The sequence below is a fragment of the Urocampus carinirostris genome, chromosome 20 (genome assembly GCF_059441175.1).
Source record: "Urocampus carinirostris isolate Australia breed hairy pipefish chromosome 20, RoL_Ucar_1.0, whole genome shotgun sequence".
Lineage (NCBI taxonomy): Eukaryota > Metazoa > Chordata > Actinopteri > Syngnathiformes > Syngnathidae > Urocampus > Urocampus carinirostris.
Window position 1 is genome coordinate 192501 of NC_142368.1, and position 20629 is coordinate 213129.

Genomic DNA, 20629 nt, shown 5'->3' on the forward strand with positions numbered 1-20629 from the left:
TGCCGTGGCGACACGCACGCTCGTTTACATCAACATTGGAAATATCAGACAAGAGAACACGGATGGAATTAAAAATGCTCATTCTTAACATTGATGGATGTCTTTATCACCGGATAACGGCAAACAAAGCACAGGTTTCTCTTCAGAAAATGCTCAAAAGCGAGAAAGGAAGATGTTTTAGTGGCCTTTCTTTCTAATTCCACAAGTTTCATTTCAATGATGTCATACGATGACATCTCCAAAAGTGAAAAAAGGCACGCTTGAGAGATAGATAGAGATAGATAGATATACAGATAGATAGAGAGAGAGAGAGAGAGAGAGAGATAGATAGAAATAGCTAGATGGATAGAGAGATAGAGATAGATAGATAGATAGATAGAGAGATAGATTTATTGACGCCAACAAGCAGAAAACAGAAAGTAAAAAAAAATACAGGTGAGGAAGAAGACAGTCCCAGAAGCCGGAGCATTTTTCAAAAAACGTTTGTGGAATAGAGGCATTTTCTTTTCCTAGGCACCGCAGTCCCATCGCCGCCGGACTCAAGAGAACCCTTCTTGATAAAGTGTGAAAGGAAGGGTCCCAGGGCAGCGTTTGGAATCCCTTGTCGGGCTTTCGGGGGGCCGACTCCCGTCCCGCTCACCGTGGCAAAGAAAGCCTACCGGGACAGAAAGAGCATTCGGGAGAAAAAGGGGAAGCGCCACGTGAGACCGGGCCAGTTCTCCGTCCATGTCTCGCGTGCTTTTAGCGTGAATTCTGGACCGCAAGCTGCTATTGGTTCAGGATATTGTTGGTGCTTCAAATGTTAAAAACGGACTTTTGGGGTTTTTTTGGCGAGCGGCTTTCAATTCAGGGTTGGTAGGCCTTTTTCATTGCCAAATTACAACCCCGTCTAAAAGACTCAAAAAGCCATTTTTTCATGTATTCCAGTTGATTAAAAGCAGAATTCCAGCGCCGTTTAAAAGAATGAGCCGAAACAGACGTTTCAAACCCCCAACCTTACTTTGGAATCCGTTTGAAACCCTAACTTGCCGCGCAAACCTTAGCTCTTGATCTAGCCCTTACCCTTTTTAAAATTGTAACCCTTGCTTGGATCCTAATATTCAGTTGAGAACACCAACATAGAGCTCAAACTCTGGTTCCTAGGCCCACACCCGACTCTAGCAGTCGGGGTCAGAACCCTAAATTCAGTTCAATTCGCTAATAAGGAAGCTAAACTTAAGTCTCTAACCCCGGCTCCAAACCATAAAATAAGTAAAAACTGTTATTTGAAGCCCAAACCTTAGCTCCTGACCCTAGCCCAACACCTTACTTATGAAAGATGGCAAGAATTTCAAGCATGGACAAACCCTTCACCTAACATTCAAGCATTTTTCAAGGATTTTAAGCGCCCGCACCAACCCTGAAAATCGAGTTTGGTTGTTCAATTCGAGCGAGCCGCTTTTCATCGGTCCGAAATTTACGGTCATCGTCCTTTTTGGAGCAAGATGCTTTTGGGTTGACTGAGCCCCGTTCCTGCTTGTCACCATCATAGTGGACTTTGCAAATGGGATTTGCGACAGTTAGAAGAAGGTGAAGCGCTTGGATGGCGTTCAGAAGAGGGGGTGGGTTCCCGTGAGGAGACGGGATCCTTACCGTTCTCCAAGTTCTCGTTGCTCTCGTAGCAGCCCGAGTCCCGGGGGGAATCCCCCGTCCCGCCCCCTTCCTGGCAAAGCAGCTTCTCCCGGGAGCCGGACAGGACCGGGCCTTCCGGATCGCTGCCGCCTGAGCGTCACCGACAGAGAACAAAAGACCGTCAGGATCGGGGTCGCCTGCCACCGAGGTTTAGAGGCCAGGCAGCGACTGACCCTCTTTGATAAGTTACTGTGTTTTTAACCTTATTGTTACGTTCGCAAACATTGCACTATTATTACTCCTGTAAATATTTGATTCCGCTTTTTCTCTTTTAAGTCGCGATGGCAGGTTTTCCCGAGAGTGCCGTGTCCAATCTCATTGCATACAATGTTTCACAACGTATATGTCAATGACAATAAAGACTATTTGACTCAAAAATATAAGACAAGGCTAAAAACGGATGTAAGTTTATATATTTTGTGTTAGTTTCTCACGTCACTTTGCACTCACACACACCTCAAAGTCAACAAAGATTCAAAACGAAGGATTTTATATGATTGGATACAAGTTACATTTATGGAGTTTAATGCTAAATTTTCACCGAGTGGGCTTTAGTTCAATGACAGGACAGGCTGTTGGAAATGCATAAGATTTTGTCTAGGGAATTTCGATAACGGGACTCTGACGGAGGACGGCAGGCGTTGTTTTGAGAACGAGGCGTGGTGTTGTGAGAGCGATGGGCTCAAACAATTTTGGCACGCCCACGGGAGGAGCCGAGACGCCATCTTGCGGGGAGACCTGGGCCAAGAAGAGAAAGCTAAAGGACTTCAGAGGAAGGCTTCCCACAGACGCCAACGTCACTTTGGCCGTCTTGGATGGAGTACTCTTAGTTCAATTGTTAGGGGAAATAATTCTGCCCCCGTGTGAAAATGTCAGCTTTCCTGTTTATTTTTCCTTCAAAAAACGAGCGCGCATAAATTGTTGGGTGAATGTAGGTTGCGTTTGGTTAATGGAGTCAGATAACTCATTCGAACAATTTGGTCAACGCTACTTTTTGATAATTAAATTCCAACAAGACGATGGCTGACGTGACAGTTGCATGTCCAATCCGTCTCCAAGGATTAACAAGGCGACGCTGTATCCACTATATCAGACGGTGCGCTGCATTTGATTTCTGCAAACATTTTGGCACGTGGCCTGAACGCATTGTATTGTACTGCCGCAGTTTTCACCATCCGGAGAAGGCGACAAAGCTTCTTTGGAGGTTTAGCTCGGCGTCATATCGACGAGGGTACGGGATCGTCCGAAGACGGTCTCTTACTGTCGTATTCCTGAAGCAGCTCGACGGCGGCGAGCAGCACGGCCCGGTGCTGGGGGTCTTTGATGTTGAGCTCGTCCAGGTCCTCCTCCTCCAGCAGCTTGAAGGTGTCCAGGTCCTCGTAGCCGTTGAAGAGGAACGTGGCCATGTGCTCCTGCGGGACCAATCCGCATTTAGAGACGTTCGACTTTTTTAACAAGGGTCACATCGGCTGTCCTCAAAGAGACTGATGTCACTAAGAAATGGAACGACTTCTTCATAATTAACTCTAAATCTATTCATTATTTAAGGCACAAACATGACAGTTGTATTGAAAATATGTCACCACGCATATATGTCAAAAAGAAATACAGTGATATATCACATACACGTCACAAAAAATCCAAGGCACAGGATGTTTTTCAAGCAGGACGAAATCCAAGTGACGTGTCATGATTACTGATTCAAGGCACCTGTGACTGCCCGATTGGCACCAAAAGCCCAGAGAGCGGATTGGCTATTAGACTCTTTTCAAACCCCCGGCTTTCAAGAGATCCCTGTCAGACTGTTGCGTACCGATGCTCCCAGCTCGGCAAGCTCTCCCGTTCAGACACTTTTCCTACCCCGTTTTTCTCTGCCTGATACCTGTTGCCAACCTGTTTCCGGACCTGACTCTGCCCTATTCTGCCTTCCCGATATCCGACCTGTTTTACCCCGCTACCTGCCTGGCACCTCTTGCCGACCTCGTTTCCGTACTCGATACCGCCCTTTGCTCTCCCGTCCCGGCTAACGACTAGTATTCCTGCAATCTACGACCATCCTCGCTCGACACGGAAGTGCCACTTCCGCGTCTCCAGCCACCTGCTACCATTGTCTGTCAACCATCGGATTGTAGAAGCAAGCCCCGCTCTCCCTCTTTATTAATAAAAATGGAGTAAACGAGCGCTATTGGGTCCTGTGTCTGTTTCTGGTCTGTGACACGACAAGAATTTTCAAACGTTAGCACGAGAGACATGAGCTTTAAAGTCGTGTTCAACCACTATTTGAATGTGTTTTTAGTGATCAAGAAGATCAACTTGAAAAAGTGGACTTGGATGCTTTGGGGACGCCGGGAACGAAAAATGGGTTTTCAATCATTTCTATCGGGACAATTCGCTGGAAACGCGAGCGATTCTAGATAGAAGCACGATTTGGGAACAAATGACTCGGTATGTAAAAAGGACAATAAAATCTTCACAGACATTTCTTTCTGAATTCCACTCGTCCATATGAAGTGGTGCTGAAAGGTCACTTTTTTGGAGACGTAGGCGATAGGCATTGTGGGAAATCGAGCACTCTTATAACCCGTTTTTTGTTGTGGTGTGACTATACGGCGCTTATCTTCCGTGGTCACCACGTCTGACGCCGTAAAAAGAAAATCTTCGTACCTCGAGGTGGACGCGTTGGAGGAGCTCCTCTACGGAAGCGGGTTTGGGCGTCCGTCCCTTCCTTCGCCTCCTGACGGGCCGTTTGGGCTTCTTGTCCTGGTCCTGGTCCAGGACGTCCACGTAGATGAACTTGAAGGTGCCCACCTTATTGTTGAGCAGGCCCATCCACGTTCCCATCGGCGGCTTGCTGATGATGTCGATCACGTCGCCCCGCTGACACAAACACAAACACAAGGTTCATCGTGTCATTTTTCCGCCACCAGGTGGCAGTAGCGCGTCATGAACGAAAGCAACATATTCCTTCAAAGGTACGGCGGTACTTCTTCATACCAGCTTGGCTCATTTCACTATCTAACTCAAATTGCTTGTGAAACCAGCAAAAGTTCCAAAAATGAAATCAAGAAATAAATGATCTTTCTGAACCTCATGAAAGAATCCAGGTTAAGCCTAAAGAGCGATAAAAATCTTCCTGATCACTAAACACGCATTCAAATCATAATGAAACAGAAATACAGTAAAAGGAAGATTACCGTGGCATTACAGAAATAAAACGAGAGTTTATTAAGAAGGAGTCGCTGTGATGCAGGGGGAGTGGGGACCACTAATAATTGACAAATAAGAGCCTGCAGCATGTCAACCCCTGCATTTACCAGCTGGCAGAGACGAGAAGCTGCGTCATGGCCGTCATAGACTTTCTGGACTGGTTTGCAGGCTGGGGGCGTCGTTGATGTCATGCACTTTCCGGACATTTTCAACATCTTACCTAATGTTTACTATTATGTGTACAGTAATGCTAAGTGTAATTCACCCTGGTCAATCCTGGAAGGGGGATTACCACATGTGAGGTCCTTTCTCAAGGTTTCTCTTTTCTCCTCACACTGAGGTTTTTGAGTTTTTCCTTGCCGGCATGCTGGTTTAAGATTAGGTCATTGTGTCATTTTGTAACTGTAATCCTGTGCAGTCCTTTGAGACATTTTTGTGATTAAGGGCTATATAAATAAATTTGACTTGACTTGACCTTTATCATATTTTCTCCACCGCACCTATCTGCTCTTATCCTACTTTTATAGGAGCTGTTCGGGACTTGTGACACATTAGGAAGCAGGACAGGGAAGGGGGAGCGGCTGGTCGTAAGGTGATTTCGTGCGCGTGCTCGCGGTTTTCTGTTCATGTAGCATGAAAATGGTGAAAGTAAGAAAATGTTGGTTGATTGAAGGGAGTCGAAGAAATGCACATCCACTTCAAACGAAAGATCGGTCCAGCATAAGGCAAGTGTCATGAAACAGGGCTCTTAGCGCAAGTAGTGAGCGGTGTACTGGATTTTCTTTGGCAAAGCGAGCGAGGTCTTTCTTTTCATGAAAGGGCGTCGTGTTTAACGGCAAAGGGATCGGATAGCTTTTACCTTCAATTTCAGGGAGTCCGAGTCGTAAGGGCTGGGGGTGAAGTCGGTGTGCACCCGGGCCCGTCCGCAAAAGGGTCCCCGGTACGGCGGCTCCTCCTCGTCTCCGTCCTCCGATTTGACGCTTTCTCTGTTGCTGGCCGAAGAGTCGGTGGTGCTCACCGTTTGCCCGCCTAGCCGGGAACAAAATGTCTTTACTTCAATGTCCCGAGGTCATCATTGTCCCCGCCTCTTTTTCCAGAAACCTTCAGCAAACTACGCCCCGCCCAGGGAAAACGAGAACGATATTGGGATAGTACAGTCCGAGTTCCTATACTTTTTTGTGCCCAACTTCCAGCGCTATTTTTAATCTTGGGTGTGCTTTTAGCAAGACGTATGTTTGTTAGGTCTTGAGCAAATATATTTTTAAATCTGAACAATAAGCGTGTAAACATCTTAGGTAAAGTTCTTTCCATATAGGTGTCGGGTAAAAATGACAGTAATATGTAGCTTCCATTTTCGGTCGCAGGAAGTTTTTCCTATAACAATTTAACACTGAGAAAAACTAGCTTCATTCGTTACATGGTCCACAATCCTTGAACTAGTACACATCCCATAATGCCCCGTTTAGGTTGAGCATGCACCTCCTTTTGTCCGTGACCTACAGGGGGCGGTGCCGCTGCATAAAACTATGCCATACAAACTCATGCTGGCTCCTGTTAATTACCAGGAGAAAAATGTAAAGGCAAGGCATAGCCGCAAGAGAGCAGTGCCGTCGTCATTTGAAGCAGACTTCTTGAGAAACGTGGCAACCATTACAAACATTTACAAGCACTTTTCAACCCTTAAAAACACAACATTAAAATTCAAGCATGTTTAAGGATTTCAAGCACCTGTAAAATCCCTGTATACTGCATAACTCACTAGTTTGGTGCCAAATTGAGATTTTGGCCTTCCGGTTGAATTGGAGCAATTGCCCAAGGTGGTCAACCGATCATCTTGCACATCACAACACAAACGAAAAGAACTTCACGGACACCTGAGATGGGCATCCCAAACTTCCTCAAAACTCTTTGGTCATATGGTAAGAGAAATGTTGTTTTGGTTTGATTCTTAATGCAGGACCCCGTCTCATTCAAAAATAGAGCATTTTTCTAACATTTGTTTCAATATTATGCAAAAAAATAATCAGTGCTAACCCTGTAGCTGAAAGACGGCACTGAACAGACTGCAGTCAATCATAAACATTTCATTACATCCACTACATAGCATCATCTCCAGGCAGAAGAGCAGCGCCATGAGGCTCTTTAACTCCACCCGGGGGAGTAAAAGCCCACATGAAACCCCACCCCCACATTTGCATATGACCCTGTTTTTATGACCGTGTGTATTTTCCGTAGCACTCTTTAAATACTCTATATCAACACGTAATTTGGGGTTCAATCCTCAGGGTTAGAAATAATTATCTACACTTGAAGTTTGTTTGACTGTCACACCAGCTCGGTAGCCTCGATGGTAGGGCGCCCGCTCTGAGACTGGGAGGTCGCCGGTTCAAGCCTCGGCCGAGTCATACCTAAGACTTACAACATTGGTACTCATTGCCTCCCTGCTTGGCGCTCAGCATTAAGGGTTGGAATTGGGGGGTTTGCTCACCTAATGACTTAAATGGCGGCGCCCTGTTTGGCTGCGGCTGCATCGGCTCGCTACAGTTTAACTGTACGGGTCAGGTGTATCGACATTTCCTTCTGTGTCCATTGTTACAAAGAATGACAATAAAAGTAAATTCTATTCTCTTCTATTTCCGTTTTTTTCTTTACTTTCGACCACTTTTGATGATAAAAAGAGAACATTTGTAAAAAAAGATCACACAAGGGTTAAAAAGGAACAATCAATGGCTTTAAGTCTGTGTTTCAAAACCAATCTGATGATATTCAACTGTTATTGAATCGAGATATGATACGAATGTGTCGTTGAGAAGAACTAGACAGCTCGTTTTTCTTCGTGACTTGACCGAGTATGAGATTATTTGACAGATAGAAATCAATCGATCCATTTGGATTCTTAAACAGTATATTGTCCGGCGCTCCAAAGGTTCGTCCGCTTACGAGCGATTCCGAAAATAAGAGCTGCTGGAGTTCATCCCGAGATGACTTTTCAGCTGGGGCCCTTCTCCAATAACACTTTCTAGTAGTAGCACGTCAGAGGCCAACATCCAAAGCGAGAAGAAGAAAGGCAACTTACTCATGGAGCTTTGTCCGCTGAGCGAACTTCGAAGACTTTCCACGGAACCGCCCGCTTTGAGTTTGGCCTTCTCCGGGGAGTCGCCGTCGGGCCCCGGGGAACCGGGGCCTCCGTCCGGACTCGACTGTTCGAAGAGACGGCCAAATTTCAAAAGACTTGCGCGTCAAGTTTTACATCGGTACCAAGTAAAACCGTCTCGCCGGTCTCGCTACACTCTAGGACAAGTGCACCATGACCGAGGACACATGATTGCAACAGAGGACATGGAGCTCTGTGCTCTAGGGTAGGGGTCGGGAACCTATGGCTCACGTGCCAGGTAGGGCACTTTCCATGAATACATATTGCTCGGAGAAAAAGTACTGTTAGTTGTTTCCTCTGCAGGGTTCTAAGCAGAGTTTTATGTATTAAAGGGCACAGTGTTACCTACAATTTACAGTCTTGGTGGCACACCAACAGACCCAGTTCTGGCTGTATGTTGCTAAGGAATCCTTTTGAGGGAAGCTCATTAAATAATATATGTTCACTGTTGAGAGACTTTATGATGAAAACCCACGGAAGAAACTGCAGACTCCCAAAAATATCAGCAAGGTGCACTGAGCAATTTGATTGGGTGAGCTGTACAGGTGGCCGGCTCTCTGCACACACAGCACGCTTCCTTCTCTCTCAAACGCGACCACTGCGCTGAAGGAAGGGAAATACATCCGTCAACTTTCCGTTTGCAGAATCTTGTGACATTTTTACCAAAGAACTATTTTCTCCTTGTACTGAAACCATTATTAACAAAAGAAATGAAGGTCAAAATGAGCCTCAACAATGTTTGGTAAATGCGAGAGGGAGGGAGGCAAGTTTAAAGTGGACTATTTGTTGATGTGGAACACAAGCTCTGGCATTATTATTATAATTGAGCTTTTTTTCTGGAGTTGGTTTGGCAGTTTTGCTGAATTGTGGCTTAAAATATATGCTGTGGCTCACTCTCTCTCTCCCCCCAAAAAAATCAAAATATTTTGCTATTTGAAAGGTTCCCGACCCCTGCACTAGGGGGCACTGTGGCCTACGTCAAAATCCAACTCTGTATTTGGCTTTTGTCAGATTTAATATCGCAAATGTAGGTCGCGGTGTTCCGACGCTATGGCCAGCGAAACTGTAAACAGACTCCCCCGTCGTCGTCAGCCATAGAGTAAACAGACTCTCTCATACTCGAGGGAGAACGGCGTCACTCGGCTAGGAGAGCACGCCCGAAAGGCGGCGTGTTTATCGGGTAACTAAGGCAAACGGCGCTTTCCTTCTAACGAGACGTCCGGATGCCAAAAAAGAATCTCGGGCAAACCTGTTCGGACACGGAGCCGCCGTACTTCTTGGACATGCGCTTCCTCATGGTCTCCTTGACCGACTTGACCTTCTTCCCCAGGGAGATCCGGGAGGTGGCGGGCGACTTGACGGCTTCTTCCTCTTTGTTCTGTCCCGTCAGGAAAGAAAGTCAACCACAGAGAGCCGACATTTGTCACTTTCCATATTGTATCCGCGGCGGGGGTCTCACGGGAACATCCGAGCTGGTGTTGAGCACGTGGAGGGATCGGTTGGACAGGTCGAAACCTCCGAAGCTGCAGGTTCTCTGTGGAAAGACCGGCAGAATGACTTTCCGGCCTGGCGGCGGACAAGGAGAATCATGCGTAAACACGAAGTCACAGCGGATAGGCGACCAAACACTCGACGAGATCGCGAGTTCAAAGCCGATGGAAAAAGTGTACAAATTCCGTACGAAGCCTGGAAACTGAATGCGGATTGACCGTGTCCCCCGCTGAAGGACTCGGGCTGGTGGAACATGCACTGAGCAAAAGCACACGACTGAGAAGATAAAGTATCCTTCCGAATCGAAATGGGACTCCCGGCGTGGACCTCCCTCAAAAGGTACATTCCCCGGCGTCCGAGCAGAAGGCCGCGGCGGCGTTGGGATGGAATGGTCATGCAGCAGAGATTCAAAACGAGAAAATGAAAAATCCATCCGAGCCAAAAACAAAATCAAAATACAAAAAAAGTCCAAAAAAGTGGCTAGGATGACCTCACGGGCACACGACAGGATTCAGGGAGTATCCAAGCTGCAGGATAAGCCGGGCATGTCCAGCATCCGGCCCAGGGGACAGTTACAGCCCGTGATTCCATTTTTAATGGCCCGAGGCCTCAGTCATAAAATAGATCACATGTGGCCTGCCAGTAATGTTGACCATAGTATATTTAAACATTTGTACCACGAAAATACAGCATTTCACCAGATGATGGCAGTTACCCTTTTAGCCCAGCCAATTTCCAACATGGCGAATGTCACTAAAAAAGTTGACTGCGAGGGCTGCTGCTTTTAGGAAAAGAGACTGTGGCTGTTTTCAAAGAATAATAACAAGAGAAACTCCCAGGCTACAAAAAACTAACTGGCAATAAATGCTGTGAAAAGGTGAAACGACTGGAAGCTGTTTTAGTGCCACAGCAAAGTTTTTTTCAAGAGAACTGACACCGATTGCCGAGCACTGCAAACCTTTGACAATGGGTGACTTAGTTCAAGACGGTTTCATAAAGATGGTTGAGGAAATTCCATCGGCCCTCACACATTTTCAGCTCACCGAATCTGTCCCTATTTTGTTTCGAAACCCCTGGCCTAAGCATCGCTAATAACCTTAAGAGTCCACTCAATTGGAAAAAACAAAAACCCCGAAGGCTATTCTGCAGCTTGGACAACCGGCGAGTCCCGATCCAAGGAGGCGGGCGGGCGGAACCGGGACGGTCCGGACTCACGGACTTATGCTGGATGCGCAAGAGGACGCGCTTGGTGCAGCGGTCCACGCTGGCCCCCCACTTGCCGTCTGCCGGCCGCTCTTCCTCAGGCAGGCGGCGCCGCTCGTTTCGGCCCAAGGTGACGGGCCGGACCAGCTGGGCCCAGTTGAGGTGAGCGTAAAGGCTGCGTTCCACCACGTAGGTGATGTTGAGCTCGCTGACGGCGCTGCGAGCGCGCAAACGGCGCGGGGGGAAGGCCCATCCCCCGCCCGGGCCCGAACCCTTGCATTTGGCCGGGCGGGCGGGCGAGGACGGGTGCCGGTACGCCGGGTGTTTGCTGGAGTACGAGTAGTCGGGGTCCGGGGGGCGGGACGGCGCTTTGGGACGGGGCTCGGCCAGGCGGTAAAAAGCGTACGGGACCCGCTCGCTACTTACCCCGTGCGAAATGGAGCTCAGCGCTCTCCGCATCTGGCCGTCGGTGATGGAGCGCGACAAGTGTGGGGTTCCGGGGCCATCCGTCTCCGAGAAGGCGTCGCCGGCGTCCCCCACGCGGGGCGGGGTTCTGGCGGGCGGGCGGACCAGGCCGCGAGCGCCCGAGGACTTGTCCAAAGTCTTGACCAGGCGGCGCCCGGACCAAGCGTCCAAGCTGCCGGAGGAGGGCGAGGAGGTCAGGCCGTCCCCGTCCGAGGAGAGCCGGTCCTGGCCGGGGGACGTCTCCGGGGGCGAGCCCTGCTTCTTCAGGACCCCCGCGTATAACGCCGCCTTGTCGTCGCAGATCGCCACGCACTCCGCGTTTAGGAAATCTATAAAAGGAAAATCCACCGTTGAAATGCCGCATTTATTTGTCTATTTTTCTCCTCAAAAAGCAGTCAAAGAGCTAACAGCCGCTGCCCCCGTGCTCGCCGCCATCTTGGAAAATCATCTCTCAACTCAGCAGACCATCCAACAATGTCCAAATCAAGTGCGTGGACGTTATCTCACAAATACAGTTATTTTGGATTGGCTCCTGAGGAAAGGTGCCTCTTGAATTTTTTCCTCGCCTCAACGAAACGCGAGTAAACATTGCTGTTTCGCACGATTACCAAAATCTTAAGAGTTTCTATTCCATTTTCTTCATAATATCCTCAATTCAGACACATTGACTTTGGCATGAAGATGGAGGCAATCTAGCTGCGCTGGGCTGTCAAGTTTCAGATATGCTAGAAAAATGTCGTGTGAATGATCTCATCTAGCACATAGCTCCAAAAATCCAACTTAGGTTTAGAAAGTAACAAAATAATTGTGCCTATTTAGGGTATTATACATAAATGATTATTTGTAGACCAACCTTGCGATCCTTGCTTCTTGCACTCCTCCACCTTGATGAGCTTTTTGCGAACGCGGCGGGTGGAATTGACCAGTTTGTGGAGACGCTTGAACTTGACCGAATCCTCCGACGGCTCCTCGTCCGACTCCTCGCGGGATTGCTGACGGAAAAACCAGAGAGAGGTTTTAAACCGGACCCGAAGGCTGCGACAACAGCAAAAATGGAAGGGCAGTCAAAAAACACACATGCGCCAGAAGATGGCCATAAAACCTTGGCTTTCTTCTCAATGGGAGCATTGTTGAGGACGGCGCTGAGAAAGGGAGGCCAGGCTCTGCGGAGACTGCCGTCCATTCATCACAAATGGACCGAGCGAAACACAATGAATGGACCAAATGAGGGGGGGGGGGGGGGATTACCATCAGCATGGGCCGTCTGGCCTTCAAGTCCTTGCAGTAGAATGTTGGTGAAATAGGACCGAGTGTTTTACCAGCGTTCCCCCGGGATTTGACTATTCAAATGTAAGACTTTAAGACCTTTTCAAGAACATATTCAAAGCAATTCAAGACCGCACCTATTCCAGCATAGATTTATGAAGAATTGCAACGAAGAAGAACTGCATAAGACAGGTACCAGTTACAGTTCCCATCTGTAAAGTGGGCTCAAAACGTATTTACTCAAGTGTGTATTTCTAATCTCCGAGTTTTCTTTGTCTCCACCGCGTTGGAACGGCGATAAAACATAAGCAAGGAGGAGGGGGAAGGCAGAGAGAAATGGGCCGAGGAGAGATTCCCTCCAATTGCAATTGAGAAAATAGCAAAAGTCCTTGTCTGAATTTCTCCTACCATCAGTCAATATTGTTAAGTTCAGATTTGACACCGTCCCAAAGTTACTCCGACGACAACGACAGCGAGTCTGAGACTGTACATAAAGCTCCAAACGAAAACGTGGATTTGCCCACCGACACGCATCGGTGAAGGATCGAAGGAGTAGGAGAAAATGATTAATCATTTTAGGACTCAGCCTTCCATATTTTTGTTGGTTTTCTTAGTATACATATATTATCTCTATCACGCCGATATAACAGGGAAAAATGAAGACATTTGAGAGTTAAAACAAAGACTTGTCAACAAAATCTAAGACCTTTACAAGGGCTTCGTATGCGGTTATCACATGTATGGCTTTTTCAAGTGTTTGAGAGCCCAAATGGAAGCACGTTGACAGAATACTGCTAAAAATACTCCTTTGTTTTTTTTGGTCATGAATATACAGTAAAGGCGCACCACCAACAAAATAGTCTTCTGCCATCTATTTCTCATATTTAAGGCACAGGGAATTCAAACAGTGAAAGTTTTCCCATCCGCGGGCCGAAAGGAGGCACGGCATCCCCGGCGCCCTCGTTTGTTTCGGACTGTTGCCGTGGCGACGGAGCATCACGCTCGGACGGCCTCACCAAGAACGCTCGTGTGTGCAAAATCCTAAACAGTACCGGTCTGTCCGAGTGCGCCGGGTCGGGCTTTGCCAGGGTGACGGTTCGTGAACACAAAGCTAAGGGATTTTTTTCCTGTTCGTTTAGGAGCACGAAGAGGAGGATGTCGACCACCGCGGCTTGGAAGTCGTACGTGACACGGGTTTATGGAGCGTACTTAAAACTCGAAAGCCAGCGCGACGCCATGGCACCGCATCATCTCCTTCCACCTTCCAAGTTTCCGAGGAAAACCGGATTTCGTCTCGGGCGAGCTACAATTTACTAAATAAGCACATGTTGCTTATTTGATTACAAAAACACGGCCGTGTATGCCCTGGGGCCAGTTCCGGCCCGTGATCTGGTTTTCATTGTCAGAAAATGAGTAATACGTGGCCGGCCGGTGATGTTGACCGCAGTAGAAAATACATTTGGACCAAAAGAATTCACCGTTTCATCGGATGATAGCAGTAGCCCTTCGGTTGCCTTTTTGGCCCAGCCAATTTCCACCATGGCCACTGTAAATTAAAAAAAAAAAAAAGGAAAGTTGACTGCGAGGGCCGGCGTTTCCAGGACAAGCGGAAATCCAAAACGACCGCGCCTGCATAATTTGCCAAGAGACAGTGGCTCTTTTCAAAGACCAGAATATCAATAGGCACTGCCAGACCAAACACATTGACTTATGATGGGCTAACTGGAAACAGACGCTGAGAAAAGGTGAAGCAACTGGAAGCCATTTAACAGCACAGCGCGCTTTTTTACGAGATTCTGCAAATCAAACGAAAATGCTACAAAGGCGATCTACGAGGTGGCGACGCTGATCACCGAGCACCGTAAACCTTACGTTAAATAGTCGTTCCTCGCACATTTTCAGCTTACCAAATCTGACCCCCGCTTTCTGAAAAGTTTGGACAACCCCTGTCCCAAAGACAACAATCGCACCTTGCCGACTAACAATAAGAGAACTAGTTGCATTGTTGGAGATTCTTGTCATTCCTCACCACTTTCGTTGCCCTTCTTCCACAGTGAAGAATGATGACAGACACAGACGATTGCGCTTTAACATTGACTGCTTTTATGGGACAGTGTCCGCACTCTCATGGTGACATTGTTTTTATGGATGTTTATTCTAGTTATTTTGACATTTCTTTTAAATATTGAATGAAGAGATGAAGTTTCCTTGGACAATAATAATAAATCTGAAAAGTCTTAAAATGAGCAAATGGTGTCCACGCCTCAACAGCTGAGTCAGACCATAGAATTAGAACTATTACACAAAAAAAAACCTGTCATTGTAAGAGAAAAGGGGCAGCTCGGGAGCCGGCTCCCCGGCAGAAACATGCAAACGGCATTGACAGTGGAACCACAGCGGATAAAGGAATGTCCCGCAAGATACTCACAACTGGCTTTTAGCTATCGAGGCTCGAAAATCCCGGAATCGATAGTCCACAAGCGGGTTCGGAATCAAACCCCGGCCGATTTCCTCGGATCGGGCGGCGGGTCTGAGAGAGGACCGCGACCGGAACAATCCCGGCATTTGAGGCCCCCCCGTGACCCTGCCGCGGCCCCCCGTCCCGGAATGCGTCGCCGGGCCCGCCCATCAATGCCGCGCATTAACAACAAGACAAGACGGGCACTGTGCGCAAACGCGTCCTCAGAAAGACTCGGGCGGTCTTCGGGAGACATCCGCCCGATTGTCTTTTCCGTTGGCAGACGGCCGACATGGTTGCAAAAGAGGCCCCGGTCGGACGCGGCCCCGTGTTTTCAAAAGCGGCAAAAATAGAAACATTATTGATGCGGCGCTTTTTTGGAAACGTCTGGCTTCCCGTCCCGACCAAATTGCACGTTTGGCCCATACGATGGAAATCGGCCCTGACCTACATCGGAAAGCGGAGAAGCCTCCCGAGACAGTCGTGCGCAATCCATGATTCATACTTTGGGCAGCGAGACGCTCACAAAATCCGCTTCCAATTTCCAAAGAAGGTCGCTTTAGAAGTCTCCTTTTGTTGATCCCAAACTCGCAAAGTTTGTTTTCACTCACAGTTGACACAAATCGTTTTGTCCTTCAATCCTCTTAACTCTTCTGGGTAGAGTTAAAAGATTCCCTTTCTCACAGCTTTTCACGATCCGGGCTAGTTCGAAGCGGCCGTCGTCGACGTAGGACCCGCAAGTAGCTGCCTAAGAACCCATAAATAGCCCGCAGACCACTTCTGAAAATAGCTGACCAGACACGTGTCATTGTGACTTTCTTATGATTTCTATTTGTTGACATGTCCGGTGTCTTTAAATACAAGATATGTATTTATAAAGGAGTCTGTAATTTACTCTGTGCCTTTATACAAAGCAGATGTCGGAGTGGTTGACTTTTTAATAATAACAATTTAGCAATTGCGGGAAAAACGGTCATTTTAGAAATGCGCTAATCGGGAACAAAAAAGCAGCTCCTAGCTTCCATAATGTTGGTGGTTTCTGACCTAGAGGTGAAAATCTTTACTAGGTACTATGCTCAAATCCAAGTCAGTAATCACAAAAATGTCTCAAAGGACTGCACAGGATGACAATTACACCATTGCCTGATCTGAAACCAACATGCGGGCAAGGAAAAACTCAAAACCTCATCCAGTATCGAGAAACGAGTATTCGACAAAAATGTTCCACAGTAGCCCACTAGCATTCAGCAGCATTTCATGAAAATGCTGAATTCCAATAAATTGCTCCACAAAGAGTCCTCTGACATGAGGGCAACGTCTTCAAATACAGAAATCGACGCCACGTTTTCACTTGATTTGAAATCCAACCCATCGGGTCGAAGCCTCAAAAGACTAGTCGGTTTGTCGTTATCAGAAACCAAGATTCTACCCAGGAATTCATACACCATTACAGAACGGCTTCCTAATGTAGCCCACATGCTAACGCTAACAAAGTATGAAAAGCCTGAAAAAAACCCACAACAAATGGATGCCCAAAAAAGCGCAGACGAGTTCTGTTGACACAACTTCCAGACAAAAAAATGACAAATCCAAATGCCACGGCGAACAGAAGGTAGAGCATGTGGACGGAGGAGAAAGGCGGAGTAGCGGGAAAAGGAAGAAGAGTATCGTCAGCAGCGCGGCGCGGTACTCACGTCGTGTCGGGAGGACAGCTTTAGAGCGTCCGGCGATCCCTCGCTCCGCTCGGCAGAGTCACAACTACCGGACTGTCTGTTGCGCTCATACTCCTTCAGCTAAGTGGTGGAGGAACAAGAGTTTAGAGTGAAGGCAGAAAGCAGAAAGTAGAAGGCAGAAAGCAGAAGGCAGTGGGCAGGGCTCTCTCTCGCTGCTGTTCTCACCGAGGACTCATTTTGCTTTTTAGTACGGCTGCACCATTCACCAAAATCGAAAGGATATCGCCATGGTATGTATGGTGTAACCGCAGAACACTGCGCTTTTTTACCCCCAATAATTTATAATTCCAGTTTTTGATTTGAGAGATGGACTCACCGGATGGTCACATTTCAGGGTTTACCGCACCGGCCGACTGTGATAGGCTGATGTAAGCTGTCAGTCGGACAGCCTTTGCACAAATTGCCACCGAAACAAAGGTCATAGCTCGTAGCTTTAGCGGCCCGTTACACCCCGAGCTACTACTCTTCAATCGTCACTCTTGTATTTTAATTTACTCTGTGCCTTTATACAAGGCAGATGTTGGAGTGGTTGACTCTTAATAATAACAAAAAGTCGCGAAAGTCCCGCTTACCCGACGCTAACGTGAAGGTAATCAGCCGCTCTCTAAATTGCTTCCTTAGACCAAAAAGAGAAGCCCTCCAAATTTTGTTGTACTTTTGTACAATGACAGCAATGATGTGGTTACTTTGTTACAGTGTTATTCTCACAGGGCAGCACGGCGGCTGGGCGGTTAGCACGCAGCCCCTCGGTGCGGAGGTCAAGGGTTTAAATCCAGCTACCGGCGGAGATTTATATTTCAGTTTTCTCATATGGGGGTCCCACACTGGTAGGGCGGTTCAATGGCGGAAAATCCAGAGACCAGCTGTTGCCATTTCTATCAATGTGGATAAGCCCTCCTCAGGTCCCTTTCCTCACACGATCAGTCTGTGCCTTACCATAATCAAATATTATATCTATTAATATAAATGTGTTTTTAATGTGGTTGTTGGGTGGGGATAAAAGAGGGGATATTATTGATTTTAATTAACAAAAAAGAAACACAAAATAAGGGTTTTTGCAGTGAACAGGCAACAACATCAGATCAAACTACGAGGCTTGGCCTATCAAAGCTGAGAAAATACTGCACAATCTTGTCTTAAACATGAAACTAGACTTGACGCCAGCTCTTTTACATTGTAATGCCCTCTAGGGGCTCGAAGAAGCATTTGTATTTATTTATTTGAAAAATATAAATAAAATACTCACAAATGTACATGCCAGTTCTGGTTGGTTTGGGGCTTGCTACTCTCCAAAAGACTTGGATGATTTATGACACTTTTATGACCTTTAAGGAAAGGCTACTGCTCTGATACAATTCTCCATGCTAAGGTTAAAATATCACTTGGGGAAAAAAAAAAGACAGCTGCATATCATATCATGCAACATACCTCTAAAGGTTTTCTGATTTGTTTTGGGAAGACGTACTTCTCTAGAAAGCACTTTGTGGATGTGTGACCATTTTATGACCTTCAAGAAAAGGCTACTGCTAAGATATCATTTCCTATGTTTTGGTCGAGTCGAAATTGGGGAAAAAGAAAAAACGGCTGCATATGATAGGACTTACGGGTTTTCTGATGAGTTTGGAGCACACGTACTACTCTAGGAAGGATTTTCTGGATGTAGGACCGTTTTGTTACCTTTACGGAAAGATACTATCAACGTCGATGGGTTGGTGAACTACCTTGCAAGGAGAGACATTCCACAAAGCTTGCTCATTGACTGTTGAGCCAATAAGAACTTTGAGCAGAAGTTTAAGGAGGCGAGCAACAGGACGAAGGGGAAAAGAGGAAGGATGAGAGGCACGGATCGATAGTTTGAAGTCGAAAGGCAAGATGAAAAAAGGAAGCCCGGATGCCGATCCGCCATGTCCGGCAAGCCACTACCCACCAAAATCTACCTCAAGCGATCCTGCAAACTCCAAGAAACCACCTCAAAGAGCCAAAGCCAAAAGAATGGAGCCTTTCCTTCCCGGCAGATGGGAAGGCAAAGGCTTTCCTCCACAGTTAGTAGCAGCCAGTGGTTTGAGCAGGAGGCTCTTTGAGAGTTCCTACCCGAGCCAGCGCTTCTTCCACCGTGATCATCTTCTCTTTGACCATCATCATGAGTTGGATTCGCTCTTCGTCGCTCATGGTGATCTCGCTGGCCACGTAGCCGATGTCCTCGCCTGGACAAAGAGAAACCGCGCAGATGTCGGCGACGGAGAACGAAAGAGGAGAAAGCCAAATCGGCGAGACGGAAACGAAAAAAAACGGACCCACCTTTGGACGTCTGCCGCAGCAAGGGCTTGTGCTGGGCCTTGCGGAAATTCTGCCAGAAGGATTTATTCTTTTTCTTGGCGTCCCATTTCCCTAAAAAGAGGAGCCTTTTTAGTCACGCGGAGGTGGAGGGCCGCTTTGAATCCCTTACCTGCCGATCCGTCTTCGGAGCTGGACTTTCGCAGGGCCGTCCTGAGGGTCAGAACGGTAAATGGTCAACCGACCGTATAGCGGTGTCTGAAATAAGGTCTGCATCTTTTACGTCCGGCGTACAACATAAAAAAACCATGTCTGCCCAGGTGGCTGACAACTTTTTCAAGAAAAATGAAGGTTATTGGATGTTATTTTTTTTCTTCTCAAAATGAAACGTTTGCCTTAATCCGATTTCTAAATCTTCGTTCGGTTTGGAAGTTTCGATTCGTTTAGCAATTTGCATACTCGGCAGCCGATCAGAAGCCCGCGTCGCACAATGTTGTGCTTTCAGTGTTATGCCGAGAAATGCACCCCTGGCGGAATTTGTACCCCATAGCGGGAACGCGCACACGTTACTCCCGCTACTACAACCACATTTGCGCTCCCGCTATTGGGGTACAAATTCCGGCAGGGGTACATTTCTCGGCATAACACCGGACTTTCCCGAGCGTTCTAAGGTCGCGTATTTGCACATCATTTTCCAAAGTAGATGTGCACAGAGAACACAAGAAAAATTGAGAAGGGGTTAGGAATCAAGCCAAAACGTCATCCCCAGGAGAAAGATTCAAAAGAAGCAAACAAAATGTATGACGCCACAAAACGTACATTAAAAGCATTGTGGAAAGAGGAGTTCACGTGGCTTGTCGCAGACGATGCAAAGCAAACCTTGCATGAATGAAGAGGAGTCAATACAGGTACATACTGATGGCGGATGGAAATCAGCTATGTCATATACACGCAACAGATGTTATAAATATATTCATAAAAAACGTAACTTTAAAGTGTTGTTCTGTTATATATTGTTTAATACTTGGCAACAATGTTTTTTTTTGCGATGAGTCGTGCTATTGTGTTTCAAGTTGTGAAAAATGGGGCAGGCTTTTTTTATGGCTGGGCAGGCCACTTTTCAGAGTTGTCTGGCCTGCTGTCCGATCACTTTTTGGCACGAGTTTCAGACACTATGTATAGCGCTTTTAATAAGTCAACAAAGACCCCCGTAGCGCTTCACAATGTGCTTCACACTTACCCATTTACACACTTGTAGCCAGAAGCAGCCGTGCAGGGCGCCTATTCGCTCGTCGGGGGCGTTAGGGGTTCAGTGCCACTTGGACATTTTACCCGGAGGAGCCAGGAATCAAACCTGGACTTTTTGGTCAACCCACTGATGGACTGCCGCCCCATCAAGTAAAGTTGAATGTGAGCACTGATTGAAGTTTATGTTGTCAGTGAAATCCGTGTTTCACATTCCATACAAAGTCTTTGAAGGACCGCCAGGGGTTTTATTGGTTGCGCCAGAGTCTTAATAAACTGCTTTTATTTGAAAAGATCATATATTTAAATGGGGCAGCACGGCGGCGCAGTGATTAGCGCGTGTGCGGCACGGTTCTGAGGTCATGAGGTCGAACCTTCCTGTGTGGAGTTTGCATGTTCTCCCTGTGCTTGCGTGGGTTTCCTCCCACATTCCAAAAACATGCATGTCAGGTCCAAATTGTC

At 47.2% G+C, this 20629-nt stretch overlaps 1 protein-coding gene across 6 annotated transcripts in view; it reads right to left on the reverse strand.

Moving 5' to 3' along the window:
- The window catches only part of sash1a (SAM and SH3 domain containing 1a), a 95237-nt gene that overhangs the window by 5913 nt on the left and 68695 nt on the right, over positions 1-20629 (reverse strand). For 4 of the 6 annotated variants that reach the window (XM_088324470.1, XM_088324472.1, XM_088324473.1 and 1 more), the window contains exons 5-17: positions 19095-19135; positions 18947-19036; positions 18740-18852; positions 16610-16708; positions 12045-12183; positions 11153-11520; positions 9492-9566; positions 9282-9410; positions 7955-8078; positions 5738-5907; positions 4336-4548; positions 2933-3083; positions 1633-1761 (exon numbers count right to left, since the gene is read on the reverse strand). In XM_088324470.1, coding sequence (XP_088180596.1) covers positions 1633-1761; positions 2933-3083; positions 4336-4548; positions 5738-5907; positions 7955-8078; positions 9282-9410; positions 9492-9566; positions 11153-11520; positions 12045-12183; positions 16610-16708; positions 18740-18852; positions 18947-19036; positions 19095-19135 — 1841 coding nt within the window. Of the gene's footprint in view, positions 1-1632; positions 1762-2932; positions 3084-4335; positions 4549-5737; positions 5908-7954; positions 8079-9281; positions 9411-9491; positions 9567-10738; positions 11521-12044; positions 12184-16609; positions 16709-18739; positions 18853-18946; positions 19037-19094; positions 19136-20629 lie in introns of all 6 variants that reach the window. The other 2 variants (XM_088324469.1, XM_088324471.1) reach the window with 2 other exon arrangements.